At 46.0% G+C, this 24,456-nt stretch overlaps 1 protein-coding gene across 3 annotated transcripts in view; it reads right to left on the minus strand.

Moving 5' to 3' along the window:
* Nucleotides 1-24,456, minus strand: part of MTOR (mechanistic target of rapamycin kinase) — a 131,995-nt gene that overhangs the window by 21,042 nt on the left and 86,497 nt on the right. For all 3 annotated transcript variants that reach the window (XM_069479347.1, XM_069479345.1, XM_069479346.1), the window contains 16 exons: nt 21,400-21,500; nt 18,677-18,792; nt 17,455-17,532; nt 17,137-17,244; nt 13,672-13,797; nt 13,452-13,583; nt 9,547-9,662; nt 8,615-8,732; nt 5,988-6,236; nt 5,205-5,305; nt 3,878-3,974; nt 3,490-3,588; nt 3,038-3,160; nt 2,661-2,843; nt 2,103-2,237; nt 1,715-1,889 (listed from right to left, as the gene is read on the minus strand). In XM_069479347.1, the coding sequence (XP_069335448.1) occupies nt 1,715-1,889; nt 2,103-2,237; nt 2,661-2,843; nt 3,038-3,160; nt 3,490-3,588; nt 3,878-3,974; nt 5,205-5,305; nt 5,988-6,236; nt 8,615-8,732; nt 9,547-9,662; nt 13,452-13,583; nt 13,672-13,797; nt 17,137-17,244; nt 17,455-17,532; nt 18,677-18,792; nt 21,400-21,500 (2,057 nt within the window). The remainder of the gene's footprint in view (nt 1-1,714; nt 1,890-2,102; nt 2,238-2,660; nt 2,844-3,037; nt 3,161-3,489; nt 3,589-3,877; nt 3,975-5,204; nt 5,306-5,987; nt 6,237-8,614; nt 8,733-9,546; nt 9,663-13,451; nt 13,584-13,671; nt 13,798-17,136; nt 17,245-17,454; nt 17,533-18,676; nt 18,793-21,399; nt 21,501-24,456) is intronic.

Raw genomic sequence — 24,456 nt, forward strand, 5'->3', positions numbered from 1 at the left:
CATACTTTCCCTACGAAAAGAAAAAAACAAAACTTAGAATTGATGAAAAGAATGGCTGTGCTGCCAGGCACAGTGGCTCATGCCTGTAATCCTAGCACTTTGGGAGGCTGAAGCTGGAGGATCACTTAAGCCCAGGAATTCAAGGTTGCAGAGAGCTATGACTGCACCACCACACTCCAGCCTGGGTAAGAGTAAGACCCTGTCTCTATTCAAAAAAAAAAAAAAAAGAATGGCCTTGCTTCTGATGGTCCCAGATGACGAGTGTTGTTCAAATTAAAACAAAACAAGGCCGGGCGCGGTGGCTTATGCCTGTAATCCTAGCACTCTGGGAGGCCAAGGCGGGAGGATTGCTTGAGCTCAGGAGTTCGAGACCAGCCTGAGCAAGAGCAAGACCCCATCTCTACTATAAACAGAAAGAAATTAGCCAAACAACTAAAAATAGAAAAAATTAGCCGGGCATGGTGGCGAGTGCCTGTAGTCCCAGCTACCCGGAAGGCTGAGACAGGAGGTTCGCTTGAGCCCAGGAGTTTGAGGTTGCTGTGAGCTAGGCTGATGCCATGGCACTCTAGTCCAGGCAAGAGAGTGAGATTCTGTCTCAAAAAAAGATAAAAATAAAAATAAAAAAATAAATAAAACAAAACAAGAACTGTTTCTGAGGATCAGGAATGATTACCATTCTCTGTACTCCTTTCTCCCCAACCCATTCTGTCCTCTCCTGTCAGGAGAGGCCTGACCCCTACAGATAGACCATACCCCCTGGAAGTGCAGGTGGGCATGGTGGCAGGAGGGAGAGGCCAGGGTATCTCCCCCCTACATCTGGCTGGGCCACGTCTAGAAGCAGCTACGTCCCGCAGTCTGGGCTACAGCCTCTGCTGGACGGAGTCTCTCAGGTGAGCTCTTGCTGGGCTCCTTGTGCTCTCGGCTCTGGAGGGCTGGGGTGAGGGTGATAGTTTCTCACAGTTGCGTGATCCTGGGTGCTCTCGGCTGATTCTCTGAACTTTGCTCACACCTCTGGGAATAGTTCCTTCATGAAACTCTCTTTAATTAAACACCCGAGAACCTGACTGACAGATGTTTAAGTATTAGAAGACACTGGTCCATGGAGAGACAATCCCCTGTGGACCACGATTAGTTGGTGCTGGTGAATCCGCACTACAATTAAGAACCATGAGTGATCTCTAAGTACCACCAGGGCACTTAGGCCTCTGCAAACTATTCCAGACAGGTAATGCTCTATGCCTAAGGGAAATTCCAAAGCCTGTTTAACAAACCTCACTGAGATTTCATTTCTACTTCAGTTTGTTCGTTTTATACAATCATTTCCCACAGAGACTATAATGTTAGCAAAAAGAATATTGCACAGCCAGAGCTCTTTTTCCAAAGTAGCTCATCACTTTTCACGTTTGCATCCAGATGCCTCCTCGTTGGCCCCATCAGTTTCCCAACACCTGCCTACCACAGTCCTCCACGTCGTGTGCCTTTGTGCGTGACCGTGATGCTTCGCTTAAGCACAGCTATGGAATAAACTAAGAGTCAGGAGGATGTAAAAAGGAGGAATTCACTTGTCCTCTATTCCTCTCAGTACACACGGGGGAGATGTAGCATATGAAAGATTAGTAGTGGGAACGACAGGCTGTAATTTCAGAAAAGGGTAGGGGGACTCAGCCAGGGTAGGGAGGAAAAATAGGTGACAGAAGTGTGCAGTGGTCCTTACCCATCAGTGTCAACTTCCGGGGCCTCTGCTTGGATGTGATGACTTGTAAAGACGGTGCTATGGATTGAATGCGAATGATTGGCTGGTTGGGGTCATAGGTTCCAGGCACAGCCAATTCAAGGTCCCGGCACATCAGAAGTTTTGGGGAAACATATTGCAGCTCTAAGGATGTGAGCTGTGAATAATTACGAAAGGATTTAGTGTTCTGCCTCTAGGGAGGAATTTAAATGCAATTTAGGTATTTTTCAATGGCTTGCTAATAGCGATTACTTGTCCCAAAGAAGAATTGAAACCAGATGCTTTGGACTGAGTGTCAGAACATTCATAGATAGCAAAACAGAAAGGACTATAATGACGGTTAACCCTGCTAGAAGCCTGAGGATCCTACCTGAGGCAGCTGCTTTGAGATCCGTCTGAACACATGGTAATAGAGGTCCCAGGCTTGCGTGAGGTCCTTGACATTCCCTGACTTCATGTACTTTCTGCACCATTCTTGGGCCTCCATTAAATCTCGACCATATGCCTGGGAGGGATGTCAGGGCAAATTGGCAAGTGGTCAAAGTCTCACCCGTGCTGGGATGCTAAATCCCCAAGCCGACTGCAGAAATCCCCTGGGAGCCTACTGTGGCCAGAAAATGCTGGCAGGGAACTGGTGAGAGCAAAAGCCATACAAGTCTCTAATCTTGAAGCCCCCAAACCAGCAGTATGGCTTATTAGGTACAGAAAGGTTATAGGAGAAACAAGATGACCTCTTGAGGAATCTTGTGATCTTCCAGTTAAAACTTCAGGGGAGTTCTTGTAACTCAATGACAATTGCATTTCTGGTGTTTTTATATCCTGTGGCCTCTATTGGAGAATATCTTATTAAAGTCAGTGGGAAGGCTAGATGGAAAGCAGTCTGACGAGGGCCATGGGTCATGTCCTTTCATGCTTTTCTATTCCATACCTGATTAAAGGACGTTTCCTTCAGAGTCTGGGGGCCCCGTTCCATCATAGCATGCAGGGGCTCCAGCACCTCAAACATGCCTTTCACATTCCTCTCCCCAAAGTACAAGCGAGAAGCCTCTTCCAGGCCTTCGTGCCACATCTCATGCCAGAGGATGGCCACTCGGATCAGCTCCTCACTCACCTGGGTCACAGAGAAGGAGGAGAAAAGCAGCAGGGATAAGCTAAACCCAGAAAGGCCTAGCTCGGATAAACAGGGGGTGTTTCTGGTAGCCAGAGGGAGTACACGGCACTGACGTGAGGAAGAAAACACTCCCACTGGAGACCTCTGCCTAGGTGACTGGGGTCAGTGACATCCCACGCTGGCTCTGGACTCACCATCATGGCCTGCTGCACCAGTGTGTTACTGTGCTCACACATATTCTTCAGAATCTTGTTGGCTGCATTGTGACGGGCTGTTGTGGTGGACTTAGAAGCCACAGTCAGGGGGTAGATGAGGGCCTGAAGCAAAAATAGGAGGAACATTTGCAAAAGGACGAGTGAAAGGAGCTTGATGCTACTTTTAAGGAGGACGACAAAAGAAGTGGTGAGTTTGAGATTCACACTGCTTGAGTCTACCAGGAAGAAGGCTACTCAATCTTGGAGAAACCCTTTCTTTTTAGGAAGGGCCTTGGGCCACTGCACTGCTAGCTGACAGACCCTCCTGGGGCAGGATAGAAGGTTGGGCTCCCAGTTCCTTCACTTCTGTCTCCAGAGCAGCTTTTGGAAAGGCTGAACACCAAACCAAGGGGCTATGTTTGGATGAGAAACTGCCCAGGGTCTCCACATACCTGGGGGTGGTACCGGCCAATGTCTGTGAGAAGCTGGTGAATGAGACGTCCCACCAAGGGTCTGGGTGTATCAATTCTTGCAATGAGCTGAGGTATAACCTGGTATTCAAAAAGACATAGTATGTAGCACTTATTCTTCTGGGAAAAGATCAACTCTTATAACTGGTTTTTGTTGATGCTGTTGGGCTCTGAAATGGTTTATTCACTTCAGTTTTCTAAAAGAAACTAAAGAACATATGGACACTTGACCTTGGGACCGAGCTCCAGTCTTTAGCTCTGTATATATAACATATACGGCCTTGCTACTCTGAACACTGCCATGATTCCAAGGGAAGACACACAGGAGAGAGAATCTGACCCATCCTCATCTGTAAGCAAGTATTCTCACCTGTAACCAAGTATCTATCTGGATGGCTTTCACACCTTCCACTAAGGCTTCATTGACATCTGGCCAGTGACCATAATCAAACCATAAGGTGAGGACTCTGAAAAAGGAAAATCAGAAAGTCACAGAAAATCGAGTTTCCCAGTTTATGTCTGTTTTTCATCTTTAAGGCTTTAAGGGTTGGGGCCAGTGGCTCCAGCCTATTATCCCAGCTACCTGGGAGGCTGAGGTGGGAGGATCGCTTAAGGCCAGGAGTTCAACACTGCAGTTAGCTATGAGGGTGCCACCATCCTCCAGCCTGGGTGACAGAGTGAGACCCCATTTTCTCAAATTAAAAAAAAAAAAAAAAAAAAAGTCCAAGTGCAGTGGCTCACACCTGTAACCCTAGCACTTCGGGAGGTTGAGGTGGGAGGATCACTTGAGGTCAGGAGTTCGAGACTACCCTGAGGAACATAGTGAGACAGCCATCTCTACAAAAAATGGAAAAAATTAGCCAGGTGTATTGGTGTGCACTTATAGTCCCAGCTACTTGGGAGGCTGAGGCAGGATGATCACTTAAGCCCAGGAGTTTGAGGTTGTTGTGAGCTAATGATGACACCACTGAACTCTACCTCTAGCAAGCCGAGGCAACAGAGTGAGACCCTGCCTCAAAAAAAAAAAAAAAATTCCTTAAGAAGAGAGTTGGCAGGGACTTAAATCAATGGTCCTCAAATGTGCTTGGTCTCTGGACCCCTGGGGAGCAGGTGTCTGTGATGGAGGCCATGCTCTTGACTGAACACCATGGGGATTATCCCAGGTAAATGTGTATTTCATCTCAGATCATGTCAAAGGTCACCACAGCATGAACTCAGACCCTGAATAGATGAGCCAGGATAACCTTTAGAGAACCAAACATATGCATATATAAAAGAAGTTTCCTGTAGAATAGTAGCAACAGGGACACCTAGCAGTTAGCTGGCCAAAGATCACCAAAGGAAGCAGGAGGCTGACCTCACCTGTAACCTTTGGACTAATCCAGGTCATTTGTTAAGACCTATCAAAGCTGCTGAGGGATTTTAGAAAGACTGTAATTAACAGGTGGGTTAATTATTCCCTACATAAGAAACCATGCACATGGAGTTCTCACTCCACTTTTCCTCCTTGTTCTCTGCAGATTTCACCCACACAGGTGTGGCCTGGCCAGCTCTTACCCCTCAGACTGCAGCAGAGAAAAAGGCCCAAAGCTGATCTTGGTGTACTGACTGGGACCGGGAAGGGAAAGAGGACTTTCACGTGTGACTTCTGTGTCGGACTACCAAAGTTACATCCTCCCCACCCCCTTCCCCAATACCTGAGTGTATCCTGGAGGTTGTTGCCTCGTGACAAGGAGATGGAACGGAAGAAGCCCTGAACAGCGGGAACAGTGTACATCAAGAGGGTTTTGGACAGATCCTGTTGGAACACACATGTGTTAGTGACATTCTTGCCTTGGCTTTCTTATCCGTAAAATAGGCAAAACAGCATACTAAATGGTATCGACCTCAAAGGGTGGTTATGAGGATTAACCAGTTAATGCACGAAAAGCTTTTAATTGGTAGTTGGCACATGGCAAGCACTCAATAAATGGCAATTGAGTCATAGTTGTTATTATCTTGGGCTGACTGACAGTGGCTTCCCAAACAGGATGGCAGGAGGAGGTGGGGCTGAGGCTCTGAACACGCTGATCTCTGGGCCTTCCAGCTGCCCTGGTGCATTCTGAACTGATAGCCCAAGGGGAGGTGGAAGGGGAGAGCAAAAGGCAGAGGACAGATCCCCGAAGCCCTGTCCTCAGAGTGGACCTGCAGATGTGCACGGCCACCCACACACAGGTGCAGGGCATTGAGTGAGCTCATCTCCGGGGGAAGCACTGCACAGAGCTTATTCTCCAGCTTGGGGACCCTGTTAGCTCCCCAAACACAAACATACACACAAAAGCACTGTCTCAAGCAATGCTGGGATGGCAGATAAGCAGTATTTTCTAGCTCCATCTGGCACTTCAGATAAAGCCTCAGGTTCCTTTCACCTTAACAACTATCCATTCCTCAGAAAGCCTGGTGCCTTAGTCAGTTCTTAATGAGGAAGAAGGGACAGGTACCTCAGTGACCTTCTTCTGCAGAGGAGAAGGCGTGGGGCTATTCTCTGCACTTTCGGCCTCACTCTCACTGTTGCTGCCCTCGGTGCTGGCCGCCGCGGTGGCAGTGGCAGCTGTGGTGGCAGCAGTGGTGGCGTTGGTGATGTTGGCTCCGCTGGTATGACGCAGTTTCTTCTTCTCGTCGCGGGCTTGGTTCTGATGTTTGTAGTGTAGTACAGCTTCGAAGTTCATCACTGCCCACGCGTGCCAGGCCTGAGTGGGGCAAAACCCAAGGACAGACAACAGGGCTGTGACCAATAGCAAGGCTTAGAGGAACGTGAGGTCAAGGCTTAGGAAGAGCCGTGATTGCCTCTTCTCTGTGGTCAACAGAGCAAGAAACCACTTCCATGAGACCTCAGGAATGGGGCATTTTACTAAATTCAACATGACTCATTCATTTCGTGGCGCACTAACTAACTACGTAAGGTACTGTGGCCAGTGCTGTGGGGGCAGGGCACAGCAAGAGGAGTAGAGTCTAGGCCTTGCCTCAAGGGATCTCCTGGCCTTGCAGGGAGCTCACCTACCTACCCAAAGACCTCGATTCTCTGCAAGGCGGAATGCAATGGGGCAATAGAGATGGACAAGAGGAGTGCCGGGGACAGGGGTCTGGAAAGCTTCATCAAGAAGGGGGATTTGGGGTAGGTCTGGAAGAGAGCTGCGGATGGGCAAGGAGGGAACAAGAGAGAGGGCAGCAGTGAGGACTTCTTAGCAAGGGAAAGCAGCAGAAGGCTGAAGACAAGCAAGCACGGAGCAGTCCACGGGAAACAAGCCCACAGATGTGACTGAGGGGGGGTAGGTGCAGGAGAGGAGCGAGAGGGAGGCCAGCTGAGCGCTGGGGCACAGACTCCCACTTCACTCTGCAGGAAAGCAGAGCTATGCTGGGTTTCAAGTGTATAAAACAGACTATTTAAGAGCGCAGAGTTGGGGGCAAGCAGCCAGTTCTCACACTATTTCAGGGGAGAAAAGTCTGAACAGGTCACAAGACAGTGGACAAAGGAAGACACTGAGAGCACAGGAGCATGATGGAGGGTGGACCTCATCCACCCAACTGGCCCCCACACCTGGCCGTGGCCTGACAGAGAACCAGTGTCGACACTGCTTGATGGAAGAAGTCCTTGGCCTTTGTGCTTATTTGGATAAAGGAGCACCACTCCCACCTCTGAGGTTCTGAGCTGCCGTGACTCTACAGTATACCACTGCTTGGCTTAGAGAGAATGAGGCAGAGTGGAAACTTTGCAGTGACAGCAGGACATTAAATAACCCAGTAATAGTTGGACTTTCTGGACAATCAGAAAATTCCTTCGTATCTCTTACTAAAAACCTTTAACATAAATGTGTCCACCCTCCCAACTAAGAAGAGTAGATTGATCACAATTAACCCTTACTTGATGAGTAAGAATTCTACGATGACCCAGGTTTAGTTTTCCTGTACCTTCATTTACTCAACGAGTACCTCTGGTGTATCTGCTATGTGCCTGGCACTGACCTGGGGTCCAGGTGAGAAGACAAACAGTCCTGGCATGCACATAGGGCCACGACACTGATGGTAGAAGATATCATAAAACCAAAGAGACCTATACTAGGAAATGCTTTTAAAAACTAAAACTAAAGCTCCTAGAACCAGCTTTTTTCTTGGGATTTGCTTCTTTCCTGAAAGCTGAATGAAGGAAAGTAACTCTGATTAGGGGACAGCTCTGATTAGTAAAGTTCCAGTTAATCCAGGGTTTACCAGATTTATTTTTCCAGCTTTGGACATGGAGCTGTTCTAGAGAGAGTACTCCTCCTATCACAAAATGGACACTTTTCAGACCAGAATGAAGCATGCCGAAACGGGGGTAAGATTTTTATTATAAGTGCTTCTGCGGTATTCAAATGCAAGTTGTGGTCTCAGATGAATTAATTCACAAAGTATCAGCAAGTTAAGGAGATACTAGAAAGAACAGATGACACTTGCTATACCAAGCAGCTATTACCAGGAGGCCCTTCAGAAATATTAAAAATAAAAAGAGAGAGAATGTGTGTTCTCACCAAAGATATGTACTTCCAAGAGTTAACCCTCCATCAGTCAATCACATCCTTTATATATTTGCTAATTCTGTTTATCTTTTTGAAAAGTGTCCTGTAATATAACAGGATGTTACTCAGATCTTTCCAATAAAAACAGAAAGTAAAGGTCTTAGCTTAACTAAGGAGGAGCAGACAGGGATGGAAATCAGAAAAACGTTGAGCAGGAACAGATGGCCCAAGGGAAGATATAGTTCCAGAGACTAACCATGTGTCCAGATGCTCCTAGGAAAACAAGCAGCTCAGAGTCTACAAGACAGCAGCAGTCCCCAGTGCCATGCACAGAATAATGGGGCAATAAGTATTTCTCACATAAAAGAATCAATTCAGCTTTCTGTATCAATTAAACTTGTAAGGGAAATGCAGGCTCCTTGGGCCTCTGACAGACAGGCCCAAGGACTCAAGAAGCAAAGTCACAGGACCCGACCCACTCCACAGAAGTGCAGCTGTAACTACTAACACCTGGCAGGACACGGGCAAGGCTGCCAGGGGGCTGGGTTTTACACGTGCCCCGGCCTCCAAGTCACCTTGTACCAGCTGCGGTCGTGCTCCGTGGCGGCACTGTAGTACTGCAGCACTTTGGGGATTGTGCTCTCGTTGATGCCCTGTAGGTTCAGCTGCCACTCCCCAAGTTTCAGGAAGCATCTGAAATGAGAGAAACAAGCCCCGTGTTGCGCCCTCCTAAGAGAGCCACCAATTTTAGGGGAACACTGAAGCCTTTCTGGTATTTACTCTGCTTCTGAGGAGACAATGTGATGAAACCAGCAGAATTTTCAACCATATGAAAGGAAAGAGATGGGCTTTTGGGATAAATTTTTAAGGTATCGCCTTTCCTTCTTCACCTTTGTCTTTCAATGATAGCATAAACCAGGTGCCCGGTGCAGGTAGGTCTGTATGGATCTATCTACCCCAGACCCAATTTTTGGGGGTGACAGTTGTTGAGTGTTACTTTTCTTATTGATTGCTATATGCCTTCTCCCTTACTCTTCCCTTCCCCTCCACTCTTTGTAATGATAACATTAACAGCTGACATTTACTGATGGCTACTGTATTCCAGCTACTGCTTTAAATGCTTGACGTTGTTCTCTTTCCATTAAGCCTCACACCACCTTAGGACATAGGAACTCTTATTACCCCTCTTATACCAGGAGGGCACTGAGGCACAGAGAGGTTCAGTAACTTCTCTAAAGTCACACATCAAAATAGTAGCATATTTGGCATTTGAAAACAAGGATTCTAATTCTAAAGCCAGACACCAGGAGAACAGCATGTGGCTGGGAATGCAAGTGGCAGAGACTTTGGAACAGCATGATTTGATGGCTGCCTGGGATCCCTACTGGAAAAGGACAGAGATGTCAGCAACCAGTCACCCGAGGAGCCTTGAACTCCCCCTCGCTGAAGAAGCTGCTGGGTTGGCAGAGCTGGAATGTGACTGGCCCCAGGCCAGTGGGGACCTCACCGGGCCATGAGCTTGTGCAGTTCCTGTTTGTGCTGCTGGTCCTCGGTAGCGATGGCATGCTGGGCCTGCTGCTGCATGGTCTGGACAAAGTGCTGCATGTGCTGGAAGGCATCGATCTGTAGCAGGACAAAGGCACAGACAGCCCCTTGGCATGCGGCCCAACCCAAAGGAAAGGAACTACTGTTCATCTGATAGGCACATGGGTCAACCGTTCTCCGAACAGATCACCCGGGATCACAGGGTGAGGACCCCATGGGACAGAGGACTGAGGACCAGGGCATGATGCTGGAGAGGGCTGGATTTTTCAAAAAGAGTCATGATTTATTCAACTCAAGTCTTAGCTCTCTTTTGCCAACTGTAATTACCAGTTTTATAAGCCTTGGGTAAGTTTCATGCCTGGCTACCTCATATAACAATTCATATGAAGTAATTTGAAACAACTGCTTACTTCACTATCAATATGTTGCCCTAGGGGAAACTGGGCTTATGGGGGATTGTTTCAGGCTAGTAAAACTTTGGTATTTGTTTACAACACTGTGGTACCTTGGACACTCCAGCATAGCAAAACTATAGATTTAAAAATCAGATAGAACCCTCAGCACCCAAATAAGAATATAGGGATGGGGTGAAACCCCTCATGCATTCAAGTGGAAGAGGGAGAAGACATTAGCTAAGCAGACATCCAGTTGAACAGGGTGGCGTGGGAGCAAGATCTTCAGCATATCCTTAAGCAGTTCGATCTATTTACACCACAGGATTTTACACAAAGTGAGCAGGAGGCACGCGAGTTAGGAAGAGATAGCTAAACTAGGGAAGAGCAGAGACACAGAGTCAGATCTGGGAGTACTGCACAAGCCTGCCATGTCCAGGCACACCAGCACCTTAATAAATGGGGTCCACAGCACTTTTTAAAGGTGGAAAAAAACTTTACTGTTTTTGTCTAGAGGAAAAAAAAAATACCCAGAAAAACAAAAAAGTAAAGGGCTTCAAGGATGGAGACAGACAGAACGTACAAACATCACAAGCTCAAATGGAAAAATGGCAAAATCTAAATCCACTAACATAGGGAGAGGACACATTACATGAGAGAATGTGAAAAAGCGGCTGTGTTGTTTGCTGCAGAAGAGGAAAAAAAATCAACGCTTCAAATAAATAAAAGGTCTCCTATGGTAAATAATATAAGAGGTGTTTTTCTTTTCTTTTTAAATAAGAACATGTCAGTTATGATGGCCCGGACGGAAAATGAAACACCCTGGCTTGAGGGCCAGGACCAACCTCAGATACTTTTCAATATAAGGAATTATTGGCATCAAGAGATAGGGCTTAACCCAGAGCCAGGATGATGTGACAAATAATTGATCAGGAAGCTAATCCATGCACAGGGCAGAGCACACAGATGTTCCAATAGTTAACAAGACACCTGTCTCCCTCACACACCTGCCTTCACAGAGTTCCATTATTCACTACTGGCTTTGAAAAATGAACCACATTAGCATCCCACATCTGGGAAGTGATAAATGTTCCTTTAGTTTTTCTCCTAGGAGAACTACAATGACCAGACTTAAATCTGATTAAAAAAGAAAAATGAATTGGGAAGTAGGTACTAAAAAGATCAATCACTGAAAAGGTAACTGATGACTAAGTGTGATCGGTGTATACATCAAGCAGGCAGGAACTAAACTAGGAACTTTGATGCCAGGTGCTTTTAACAATCCAGACACAGAGTTTAAACTCTCGTGGACTTAACCAGGGGCTGAACAAAAATAAATTGCCAAAGCTGGCTATTAGTTTGGATTTGAAACCCAATATTATGTTTATCCAGCATGGAAGAATCCAGTATCTTCTACTATTTAAAACCTCTTTTCTCCATTCCCAGGAAATGAAGAGGGGGGAAAGTGATTCTTTCCCTCTTACAAATGAAGGAGCAGTCACTCAGAGGAAGGAGCTTCTCTCAGGCCCACAGAGTTTTAGCTACGAACAGCAATCTTGTTCTACACTGCATGGGCGGTTTGTGGGCAAGAATGATGGCCTTGGTTCTGTGAAACTTCATGGAAGGACTACCCCAACTCCAGATCCTGTGAAGTGTCCTGTCTAGGAAAACACTTTACATATATACCTATCGCCTGATGCCTTCCAGCATACCAGGGTCTGCTTTTCTTCAAACATTTCATTTGCCTTAGGCAAGGCAAAGAGTAGATCTTTGTTTACAGTAGACAAAAGGTAGGCTCAGAGAGTGACTTGTTCAGAAGCACAATTATTTTATTTATTTATTTATTATTTTGAGACAGAGTTTTGCTCTGTCGCCCTGGGAAGAGTCAGTGGCATCACCATAGCTCACTGCAACCTCAAACTCCTGGGCTCAAGCAATCCTTTTGCCTCAGCCTCCTGAGTAGCTGGGACTACAGGTGCGCATCACCACGCCCGGCTAATTTTTCTATTTTTAGTAGAGATGGGGTCTCACTCTTGCTCAGGCAGATCTCGAACTCTTGAGCTCAAGCAGTCCTCCCACCTTGGCCTCCCAGAGTGCTAGGATTATAGGCTTGAGCCACTGTGCCTGGCCCAGAAGCACAATTATTAAGTAGTCAGTTTTCTTTGGGTAGCTCCTCAACTACGAAGATGTGACATCCCTAGCTCTGGGCTTGAAGTCCAAGCACTTAACTTTAAATAGGTTCCTAATTTTTAACTCCCCCCAGAATTTGGGCTACTAAGAAAAGGTCATATTCCATGGAGAAGTTGGGCTGTAGTCATATGTTGAAAGAAGCCACTCCTTGGTTGAGATATTACCCAAAAGACTCCTTCTGCAAGACATTCAAAGACTTGGAGGCTTTGCATAGGAAGGAAATCAGACTATATTCAGATCCAGCACCTTCTGTTTTTCCTATTTGCCTGTAGGAGGTCAGGCTTTGAATCAGAAATGCTCTGGCCTGGGAGGCTCACAGAGACTGAAAAATAAAACAAAATGATGAAAATAAACAAATCCCAAAACTGCACATTTGGAGAAGGAAACTTGGGTCACTAGTGTTGAAGTAAATCCCAGTCAAAGACCAGGTGCCTGGGTGAGGGCTGTTGGTCCCACTCTGGGTGGCATTCACAGCCACACCGAGTCAGTCAGTCTCTGAATCTCCTAAGTGTGCCTGCAGCGGACACAACTTCTATTTTATCACATCTTTCCACAGCGGCTGCACCAGTGGCTGGGTTTTGCTCCTTTCTCATCTCAGGCGCCACTGTGGGGACAACAATAGGAGGAGAAGGCCAGCTGGGACTCCCTCCTCCTTTTGCTAAGGAAGATGATAGAGATGATTTTGCCTCCAGGGCCTACTGTTTGTTAATCACCATCATCCAGGGAGACTGTTTTTTCAAAAAAAAAAAAACAAACCAGGAGCCCCATCTATTTCTCAAGGGCTTGTCTGTAAATAAAGTAAGAGGAATTCTATATTGACTTCAAGATAACTTTCCCTCCTGGCTTCAGCATTACACCCTGCGTGTCATTGCTTTTAAATCCAAATTGACGACAGGAAAGGAGACTAGAAGTCTAAAAAAAACAAATTGGCCTTGTGAAAGTTCTAGTCTGTGTTTTTGAACATATAGCATTTCTGTACTGACAGCCCATCTTCTCTTAGGGGGCAAAAACTGTACTTTTTTTATGTCCCGGCACTTTCTGGATACCAATAAATATAACCGTGATCACATCCATTGGTTTCAGCAATGGTATATGTGCATCTCCTCAACTATGATTCACTTTGTGAAATCAGACCAAATAGCTTCACAACGGGAAAAGACTCCTGACATTGCAGGTAGACGGTTTAAACACTGTTTCCTTTCTGGCCTTAAGGAGGCAGTGAGAAGCAGATTAGGGGAGCATTCTGGAGAAGGTGGTCTGTTGCCAGATGGATTGAGATACAGACCTTGCGAGCGCTCTTCCACATGTTTTTCATGTAGGCATAGGTCACCTGAGGGTGAACTGTTGGCAGAGGATGGTCAAGTTGCCGAGATGGATCAACTCCCAGGAGCAATACTAAGGTTTTATGAGCAAGAGCCTTAAAAACAACAGAGGCTAGGTTATAGACAGAACCGTTTGGCCGAGGGGCACCATGCCCTGCCCTCGTTGGGGTAGGGATCACTCACCAGCCTGCCGCTCTTGCCACACAGACTTGCATACTTGAGCCAGGTTCTCATGTCCTCATGAGGGCTGACCACAAGGGATCGCACCATAAGGATTTTCTGCCAGTCCTCTACGATACGCTGGCAGCCCTAGAACATTCAGAAATAAGGATTAGATACATTCTCTGCTATATCTTTTTTGTTGGTGATGAGACAGTGTCTCACTCTGTTGCCTGGGCTGGAGTGCAGTGGCATCATCATAGCTCACAGCGACCTCAAACTCCTAGGCTCAAGTGATCCCCCTTCCTCAGCCTCTCGAGTAGTTGGGGCTGCAGGCGTGTGCTAATTTTTCTGTTTTTTGTACAGATGGGGTCTTGCTATTGCCCAGGCTGGTCTTGAACTCCTGGCCTCAAGGGATCCTCTCACTTCAGCCTCCCAAAGTGCTAGAATTATAGGCTTGAGCCACTGTGCCTGGCTTCTCTGCTGTATCTTAAGCCCCCACAAGCAACAGCAAAATCCACTCTGAAACAAAAAGGAGATTCATTGATGGAATGTCAACTTTCTCAAGTGAAGGGCACTGTGAGTGAAATTCCTCTTAGGGATTTCTCCGCAATTCGAGACACAGAACATGGGGTCTGGAGTGTGAATCTTGCCTCTGCCACTTACTATCTATGTGACTTTGGGCAGTTACTTAACTTCTCTCTGACTGATCTGTAAAGCAGAATAAGAATTATACCAACTTCATAGGGGTCTCATGAGAATTAAATGATTTGAATTTCATTTGTGGATTATGAATAATGTATTTTTAACTGTAATATTTTGCTTCAGTTTTTCCAGTTGAAGATGACTATCATTGCAAAGAAATTAAATTTAAAATGTATCATTCAGGCTGGGCAGAGTGGCTCATGCCTGTAAGCCTAGCACTTTGAGAGGCCGAAGTAGCTTGAGGCCAAGAATTTGAGACCAGCCTGGGCAACACAGAGAGACCTTGGTCTACACAAAAAATAAAAAAAAATTAGCTGGGCACAGTGGTGCACACCTGTAGTCCTAGCTACTCTGGAAGCTGAGGCAGGAGGATCTCTCGAGCCCGGGAGTTTGAGGCTGCAGTGAGCTATGATCATGCCACTGCACTCTAGCCGGGCTGAGAGAGTACAACCTTGTCCCCCACATCCCCCCAAAATATCATTCAAAATTTAAAAAACGAATTAAGTAGAAATTTAAATAATTACATTTTCAAATGATATTGTTTGTAACTTGGTAGCATTTGTATTTCTGAAGTTATTAAAGCCTAAACCTGAACTATGACTTTGGGATACCCTATTGGCCATCTTAGATTCTTTCATTTCTATTTGCCTTGGATCAAAAACTACATATATAGAAGGGGAAGTGTCTCATTAATTTACATTTAAAATTCTCTGAAATTAAAAAAGAACAAATTAATTGTTATCAAAGGAGCCAAACTAATTTTATATCAAATGACTGCTAAGAGTAAAGTGAACTTTTTTCACTCTCACTGGTAAGAAGACTTGGGGACGTAGTGGGGAGAGATGGGTTCCGGAGACCTATTACTTCATGAGTGAATTCCACGAACCCCTGGAACTGTCCTCCATGGAGATAAGCTTAAAGGTCTAGCAACAATGCTCTCAGGCTTTTAGCCGTGACTGGAAGCAGTCTGACCCTGACTGGAGAACCCAAGGCAAGCAGAGACCCAGCGCGGGTAAGGCTGACCTCTCAAACTGCTCTGTGGGAGATACTGGCTGGGATTTTAATTTAAACGACTTGACCACAGAATGGCAGTTTTCTAGCCTAGGCGGTTCATTTGACAGCAAGCCATCCACGAGAGCCAAATTTCCACCACAGAAGTAATGCTTTATTTTCAGCTTTGGATCATATTTTTCCATCCCGTGAAGTGTGAGAACAATGATTTGGAAAGTTAGAAAAACATAAAAAAGTACATTGAGTGATTGTTTTGGTTACTTCTCACCAATGGCTAGCTTCTCCCAGATGCTGAAATAATTTGGCCTCCCATAAGCTGAAAAACATATCGCTGTCTCAAGATAGGGAAGTCACGAAGGGTTAAGGTGATGACAGTGTCCTGGACCCAGTAAAGTCAGACACGCACCACCCAGGCCTTATTCAGTGCATTCCCCAGGACTCATTCAATGCACTCCCCCTTCCAAGTCTATAGTTGGATCAAGTCCTACTTGTTAGAATCTCAGAAGATTCATCAGATCTCTGATGTGGAAACTCTTCACCCAATTACAGGCACTTCCAAAATCGGGTGTGTACAAGTCAAGTGGGAAACACTTGCTTTGTGGAATTCTTTCTGGTGCCCAGGAGATAATTTTCCATCAAAACACTCACTGGGCATTTCATAATTACTAATAAAAGATGCAAAAGAACTGTATGTGCTCATTTACGAGCCATAAACCACGATACTCATAGATGTTCCTTTGCCCACTGCTCTTTCCTGTTCAGGGGAATGTGTCCTGAGCTTCCTAGGGAGGAATGCAGCCTGGAGTCAAAAGGTTTTGTCACAGCCTACTGAAAAGCCTGGAAGCATATATCTCCATTGGTCTGGAGCAAGAATTTGCAATTAGGTGTGGACTGGCCAAGAGGAAATGGCTTATAATTGAGGGGGTCAATCATGACAAGCAGGGAGACAAATGGTTTCTGGAGTGGTAAAGGCTTTCTCTCTCTTTTTGCTGATGAACTTCCCATCCTACCTACTCAAGGAATGAAAGCACTGGTCATCCTTTCCAAGAACACTTAGGACTGCTGACTCCCAGATCTGGAATTGACAGCTACTCATACTAAAATGATCAGAATGTGACAATGAAAATACTGATGGAGAACTTGGAAAAGTTTCCCTACAAGGGGACAATGCAGTGGAAAAAAGTCTAAATAGAGGCGACAGGAAGACTCTGACCTAAGGAACTATAAACCGCAGGAGCTGGCGAACGAGAACATTAGGCAACCCCGTCTAAAAAGTTGGATGCAGGTGGCCAGTAAGTGTGGTGAGAGCAGTGGTTCTTAGCTTTGGCTTTTGGAATCATCTGGAAAGCCTGAAAAAGATATTGATCCCAGGTCTACCCCCAGAAATTTTGATTTAATTGGTCTAGGGAATGGCCTGGGCACCAGGATTTTAAAAATCTCTCCTGGTGATTCTATTGTGCTGCTAAGGTTGAGAGCCACTGATTTTGAGGTGATGATTTCCAATTGACTGGCCATTGGTATCAGTCATTAAGGATATTTTCTTTTATTCCTAGAGAAGAGTAAGAAGAGGCTGGAAATTTGGTCATTCTCTCATAGCTAAAGCTTAGGTGAAGAGCCTTTGCGTGTTCTGCTTTGTATGCGAGCTGAGTACCACATTGGTGAAGGAGGCAGGAAAAGCATGCTGGGTAAGGGCGGGGGTTGGGGGAACAAGTGCTGGCCCAGGTCCTGCGGGGTGGGCGTTAGGCGGGTGAATGGGGGCGTTCCCAAGCTCACCTGCAATCTTTCCCACCAGATCTGGCGGATGATCTCTCGTCGCTCAGGGACAAGTTTGTACTGGATAACCTCCTCCAGCTCGGACAGCATGTGGCAAGAAACCATGGCCTGATGGAAGCAAATCACATTCCAACCTAATTACTGCATGAACAATCCAAAAGACAGGATTAATTTAAATCATTCCTTCTGGTGTCAGGGTATCTGCTGACCAGAGAAAACAGGCATGTTCCAGGTAGCCTGAGTTCTCACTAGCCCACTCTGGAAAAAGAACTGAAATAAGCCTCAAAAATGACAATGTGCAGAACATTCGACACTCACCCCGTATGCCCGACTATAGCTCTCCCCTGCCATCGCAGTTAGCTCAGCATCCAGCAGGTCCCTGGCCTTGTCGATGCACTAGGAGAGAAACAAAGAAGGCTTGGGGCTGTGCTCTGGACTTGGGAGCTGAAGGCTATTCTAGGGCTTCCCAACCAACTGCAAAAGTTATCTGTCTCACTTAAATCCCAGGGATGAAGACAGAAACTCACTGAAGAAGGAAGAAAGGTTTTTTCAGATCTGAATGGCTAGAGAAGAGTATTATACAGTTTCTCACCCAAGACAGAAATGTATGGCATCCAAAACTTTAAAAAATCTACCTATGTAACACCCATAATCTCAGGTGGCAAGACAGAGAGGGAATGTAGACTGTAAAGTAGAGAGGACATCCTTGGGGATCTACTTTCTTTTAACTTTTCTTTGCTGGGCATGTTTGTGACAATAGATTCTGCGTACACCTGAATGGCTCCAGGTGGTCAGCTCTGGCTCCCAAGCACCCACCTCCTCATGAAGGAGTGCCTCTGAAATCAGCAGAGATGACCAGTCCTCTCCGTGTTGACATGAGCTCTTGTGGATGGCCCTGATCTCAGTTCTCATCATGTAAAGCAGAGCCGGGGCTGAGGGACTGTGGTTTGAGTCTTTTCTGTGCCATCAGTTAAAAACCCCTCATGCAGAGCTTCTCCTCTTTTGAATGTTTAAGGTTAACTAGTGTGTCCCCATCCTTTAAGTTCTCAGATCATTTACCTGGGCACTTTATCTAAGACAGCCTGGTGCTTCACAAGGTGGATGTGATTACCGCATTATTTCATTCTGCAAGTTAGCACAGTATTTGCAAATAAGCACTACTTCCTTGGAAGGTAATCAATGCGTGACACGCCTGTGTGGCCTGAAGACCCTTGTGCCTGATTTCTGTTGCACAGTGGGGATTGCTGGCTCTCTGAATCCTCCCCTTTGGTGAAACTCACAGCTTCTCTTTAATACAAGGAATGCTGAGGCAAAGTGATAAAAAGGATGTAATGATGATCCAAAAAGCTAACTCCAAAAGCAACTGAAATGGTAACTTCTAGAACACATCTGTCCCTTAAGTACAAAAAGTAGCCCTAGCCGATGTGTTGGCAGAGCTCACAGAGCCAAATAAACACCGGAGCTGGAGTACAATAGCCTATTTACACAAGCACCATGTGCTTAGGAGGACATAACCTTTTCTCTGCTAGCAGGTTTTTACCTGTTGTGCCAAGGAGAAGAGGTCCTGATGTAGCGCCAGCACGGCTCTATAAAATGCCCCATCGTGGGTGTCCCGAGGGATCATACAGGTATACTCTTCCATGCTGTCCCACTGACCTAGGCACGCAGACAGACAGACAGAAAGCATCAGGGTGGTCGGCTGGCTCATCTCAACAGGCCTTGCCATTGTTACTTTCACTTAGCTTGGGGTACAAACAAGACAAATGGACTTGAGCTGGATGCACCAAAATCCTGCCCAGACCCTCCATACACCTCGGGGATTGATTTAACAAAACAAAGCCACATCTGTCTTCCAAACACAAGACTCCACTGCCGCCCCAGGGAGCACGATGAAAGATGAGGGCAGGCGCTGAGTGCAAAGGCGGCACTGCAAGTGGGTTTAATGCAGCGCCGCATTATCCTGGAGAACTCTCTCAGGTTTCTCTAGGTGAGATGAAATCGCTTTCTGCCCTACTAGTGAAGCATCTCACAGCTCAATGGTTCAATGGGAAATTACATTTTCCTCTAAACAATTGAGAACGGCCATTATACAGACAGGGGACAGGGTTAGACAGATTGCCCATTTCACTCTGGCAGTATCTTTGCCTCAGAAGGGAGGAGATAAATATTTTAAGAGGCTCTGTTATAACAGAAAGATGGGCTAGGTCACAGCACAGTGGTCTCTGTGTCATGTTAGACTGGGGAAATGGCTGCATCTGGGAAGAGGTATTCATCGTCCCTGGTGGGGAGAGCATGTATCAAGTGCCAGGCTTTCCAAGACCACCTGCAGAAAAGATATCAGCTTCATTAGCTGCAAATTGCAGGGCTGCCAATTTTACAAGGCATTTTCCTGCCTTTCACTCCAGACTATCAGCTCATCCATTCTCTATGCCTCTGGGCACAAGCAAATAGCAAGCGATGACTCCTCAGGAAGCAATTTGTTTTTGAAAAATGTTCCGGATCTGGCCCAGAGCTCATGAAAAGAAAGGATATAAGCTCTGTGACTCAAGAGGGACAGAAGGATAGAATGGGGGTGGAATGTTATGTAACGTTCCTCTGGACTCCACAGGTGACGCTCTTCACCTGGGACATCCTTTCCCCTCTTATGAAGAACATCTCTGGAATAGATGCTGCTAATGTTCCTGGGTGGTGCCCAGTGTCAGAAATCTATACAAGTTTGTAGGGTGAAACGGAAATCTCTCTTTTAAAATATTCTGAGAGTAGGGGCAAGGTGGGCAAGTGTTGGACAGCAAGGAGAAGAGACAATAAAATGGTCAAATGGTCAAAATGTTTATAATCATTGGAGAAGGTGAAGGGCAGATGGGTGTTCATCATACTATTCTCTTCACTTTTATATACATTGGGAAATTTCTATAATAGAAGTTAAGAAATAAAAAGGAGATAGACAACTGTCTTCTCCCTTTACTCCCACTTGGGATAAAGACATGATGGGGGGAGCTCCAGCAACCATGTTGGATCATGAGGTGGACTTTAAAATGGAGACCCTATGCTAAGTATGCAAAGCAGAAATATGGAAAAAGGCTAATGATAACGGAGCCAAAATAGCAGGCTGGGAATTTCTACCTCTAGATTTCATTCATAAGAGAGAAAAAGAAATCAGTAACTTAAGACAAATAAAAACAAATCCTACTAGGTATAATAAGAAATATATTTGGTCTTTTTTTTTTTGCCAAATTGCTTCTCACCTGAGAATATATTTGGTCTTTGTCCCTGGTGCCTGGCACACAGCTATCTAAAAACCTGAGTGATAGGAGTGTCTTTGTTATTCATAATGAGCTCATTTTATTATGCTAATGAGGCAAGTGAGGACCCTAGGTGGCCTCAGGATGGGACTGGTCACCAGAAAGACCAAATGATTACAGGGTTGGAACTTTCAACCCCACCCACTGACCTCCAGGAAGGGTGGGCAGGCTAAAGACTAAGGGCTATAAAAGCTTGAATAATGAGTTTCCAGGTTGCTGAAGGTGCTGGAAGGGTGGTGGCAAACCCCAAATCCTGTACTCTCGACCATTTAGACCTTGCCCTATGTACCTGTTCATAGGTACCCTTTATCATAAACCAGTAAACATAAGTGAAGTGTTTCCGTGAGTTCTGTGAGCCATCCCAGCAAATTATCAAACCTGAGGAGGGTTATGGGAACCCTGACTTTTTCCCTCTTTTTTCCATTCTATATCACATTTCAAAAAGAACCCTGATTTCTACCCGGTCGGTCAGAAGCACAAGTCACAACCTGGGACTTGGTGATTGTCATCTTAAGTGGGGACAGCACTGTGGGGATGAGCCCTTAACATATGGGATCTGATGCTACTTCCGGGTAGATAGTGTCAGAATTGGATTGAATTGAATTGTTGGACACCCAGTTGGAGAACTGCTTGGTGTGTGGTGAAAACCCCCATACATCTGGTGTTAGAAGTGTTCTGTTTGAGTGTGCTGAGTGTGTTTTTCTCACTCACTACATCTCAGTTTCGATGCTTGTGCACCGTCTTCCTTGGCCTTCTCATGAAGACCCATTTTTACCCATGTCTAACAAGTTATAGACAAAATCATCAGGTAAAAGGACAGATGGAGGACGCAGAAGTAGGTGGATACAGTCCATTTTTACACTGCTCTAGACCTGACATGTCTACCTGTAGCCACAGTGCCTTGCTCCTTGGACGCGAGACCCCAGCTTCCCTCTTCCCACCTCGACCGGGAAAGCCTTACCTAAACCCCAGGCAGCTGCTGCAGCCATCCGGGCCATCTTGGCTTGGGTCTCATCATTAACCAGGGTCCACTTTTCACAGCACTGCTGGTGGAGCTGTCCCCTGAAGAAAAAGAATTATACAGTCAGGTTGATCCAGATCATCTCCATAGCCTACCAATCTTCCTCTCTAGCCCCTTGGGTTAGCTGGGGCTACAGAGGAGCTGGTGTGATTGGAGCCTGCCTCCAACTGGGAGCTTTAAATAAAAAGCACGTTCGGCTAGGTCATATAATAGAGAAGTGAATGAGCTATTTGTTGTTTTTTTTGGCCTGGTGCTTATAATTTGTCTGAGTGAGTTTATCAAGGATAGGGACTGGGTCTAACTCTATGTGATATGAAATGTCCTGAACATCTGGCCTCCTTCATAAATATTAAATAACCTCTCTCCTGTGCCAATGAATTCTGGGCTCTTTTGCTTTGGCAGGCCTACAGAGAAAGCAATCTGAAGAGACACATCTGGACATTCATTTTGGGCTCAAAGCTATAAGAAGAACTGGCTCTTGAAAGTATTGTACAAATGGTTTCACTCTGAAACGAAACCCAAATGAAATCAATCTGTACAGAAGAAAGGCTTGACAGCAGTCACATCTACCAGAAATCTAGATGCTGCTTATTCTCAGAATTTTGCACAATCACCATGAGCGTGGGTGAGGACTACGAGATACTGAGATATGAATGGTGCTGAAGAGACCCCAATACACAGGGAGTGCAGAAGCGCTAGAATAGGGACTGTTAAAACTGTTGCCGTCTCACGTTCCACTTCTGAATGAAAGGAAATAAAACTACGCTATTATGCAAATAACGAGCCCCTGACTCTTTAATTTTTCCTGCTTTCTGAAAGATATGCTGCAGGATATTTTAAGTGGTACTGAAAGTGGAATCAAGAGGAAGGGCACAAGTTCCAAGTGACCCAGGTCAGAAGCCTCAAGGGACGTGAGCTGCACTGCACTATAAGGTGATGTGTGTGCGCAGGGGGATAAAGGTGCTGAAGTCAGTCACTGATGAAGGAACCTAGGCTGAGCTTACAGGGAACCACATGTAGGAGACGTGCTCAGAGACATTATCTAGCATCTCGTGGTATGGGGAATATTAACTTCACTGTCCCTCTGTCATGTGATCAAAAGAGCCAGCAACACAAGTACTCTGGTTCAACACGCAGCTGAGACCAAAAGGAGGACCTAGGTGGCCAGAATGCCCCATGCACTTACTGAAGCTCAGTGATGGGAGTAGGAGCTCAGTGTTGGTTTCTTGCCACCCAGACTCAGAAACTGTCACTCCTGGGCCCTGCCAGGGGTTTGCTTAGGGTGGTAGTTCTCAAACTACTGAATGTATCAGAATCCCCTAGACAGCTCCTTCAGATGGCTGGGCTCACCTTCTGAGTTTCTGATTCAGTAGGGCTGGGATGGTATTTGAGAACGTGCATTTCTAACAAGTTTCTATGTGACACCAAAGTTGTTGGTCCAGGGGCCACGGGTTGAGAACCACTGGCTTAGAGCACAGGAGCAGCTCATCTGTGCAGCACATTTTTTGTTGGGGTCCTCTCTGCAGGGTAGGACAGAAAGCTACATGATCTCCTTCCAACCCTACAATTCAAAATTTTAAGCTGGTGGCCACAGGCAAACCTCCCTCTACTCCTTTGTCAGGACAACTTGTTTCTGTGCCAAGGGTCTGGGGATTAGCTTTTCTTTTCCTCTAGGGGCAGGAAGCAGGCCCACTGATGAAATCCCACAAACTGTTACCTTGAGACAAAGCAGGGAGCAATGCAGGAGCAGCATCCCAGAAAGGCAACCCCTGACAGAGAACTCAGGCACTGCCCTCACCGCGTGGCTGTGTGAACCGCTGTGTGAACAGCTGTTGGAGCCTGGTCAGTCACACAGAGACACAGAGGCAGGTTCTTCTCTCCCACAAACATTTATTACCAAGAATAACGCAGAATATACCAAGTCCTGAGTCCTAACTCTCAAGGGCAGGGAGGGGGACCAAAAAAGGTAAGAAATGTGAGACTGTTTGTGGGGCAACAGCTAGGATGCGTTTTCTGACACCTTTCACTGCACATGGGGGAGGACTTAGTAAAAGGCCTGCCCTCCAGAACTTTGACTTTTCCACCTAGCGCTGCAGCGAAAAGCTTAGAAAGTGCACTTTCATTTGGAATGCCTCCATGGGTTGGCTGCCGGCTGCCGTGATCTCACTCCCAAGGAATCTGTTTCTAATGACCTAGAGGCCTTGTGGGGAAAAGTGTGAGGAGGGGATTCACTTCAGCTCACCTCAGCTGTAGGAGTGGCTGCCTGGCCTTGGGGCTATGGGGACCTAGCTCTCACAGCCTCCGGTAGGCAGATAAGCACGGGGACAGGAGAAGGGCTTTAGCTCACTGGTAACTCCAGATCATTCCTGATGGCACCTCTGGTGAACACTTGCCTCAGGAATGTTCAGGATATATGCCCAAAGCAAAAAAAAATTTAGAAATTTCACTCTAAACAGAATTGACTGAACAAACCATATCAGAAACCTGCATACGATTAGGAAAAGAATTCTGCTTCTTTCATTTTGTTTTAAAATCTCTTTTAGTCTCCTGCATTCTTCAATCCTTTGGTCAGCATCACTAGCCACTTACACTTTACAGGTAACTATAAAACTGGAAAGGACCCAAGATACCAGAGGAATATGGGAATGAGAACTGCAATGTTAGGAGACCTGGGGGACCTCAGGCAAGCTGTCTCAACTTCCATGAGCCTCAGTTTCCTCAACTGCAACACAAGGGGATTGGAGAAAACCACATCTCAAATCTCTTCCAATGTATCCAAGCTGTCTCCACTTAACCCAGAAAGAAAAGTGGTCATCTTTAATTTGAAAACAGGGGAGGTGGAAGGAGAAGGGACCAGGAAAGGTTTCAAGGAGGAAGAAATGGTGGGGAAGATTTCACAAAGCAGAAAACGGAGCAGAAGAGTAGGGCAATTCCGGGAACTGAACAAATTAATGTGAGGTTTGGGGAAGAGCAAAATATTTGGTCAGAGTTGAGATT

The sequence above is a fragment of the Eulemur rufifrons genome, chromosome 8 (genome assembly GCF_041146395.1).
Source record: "Eulemur rufifrons isolate Redbay chromosome 8, OSU_ERuf_1, whole genome shotgun sequence".
Classification (NCBI taxonomy): Eukaryota; Metazoa; Chordata; class Mammalia; order Primates; family Lemuridae; genus Eulemur; species Eulemur rufifrons.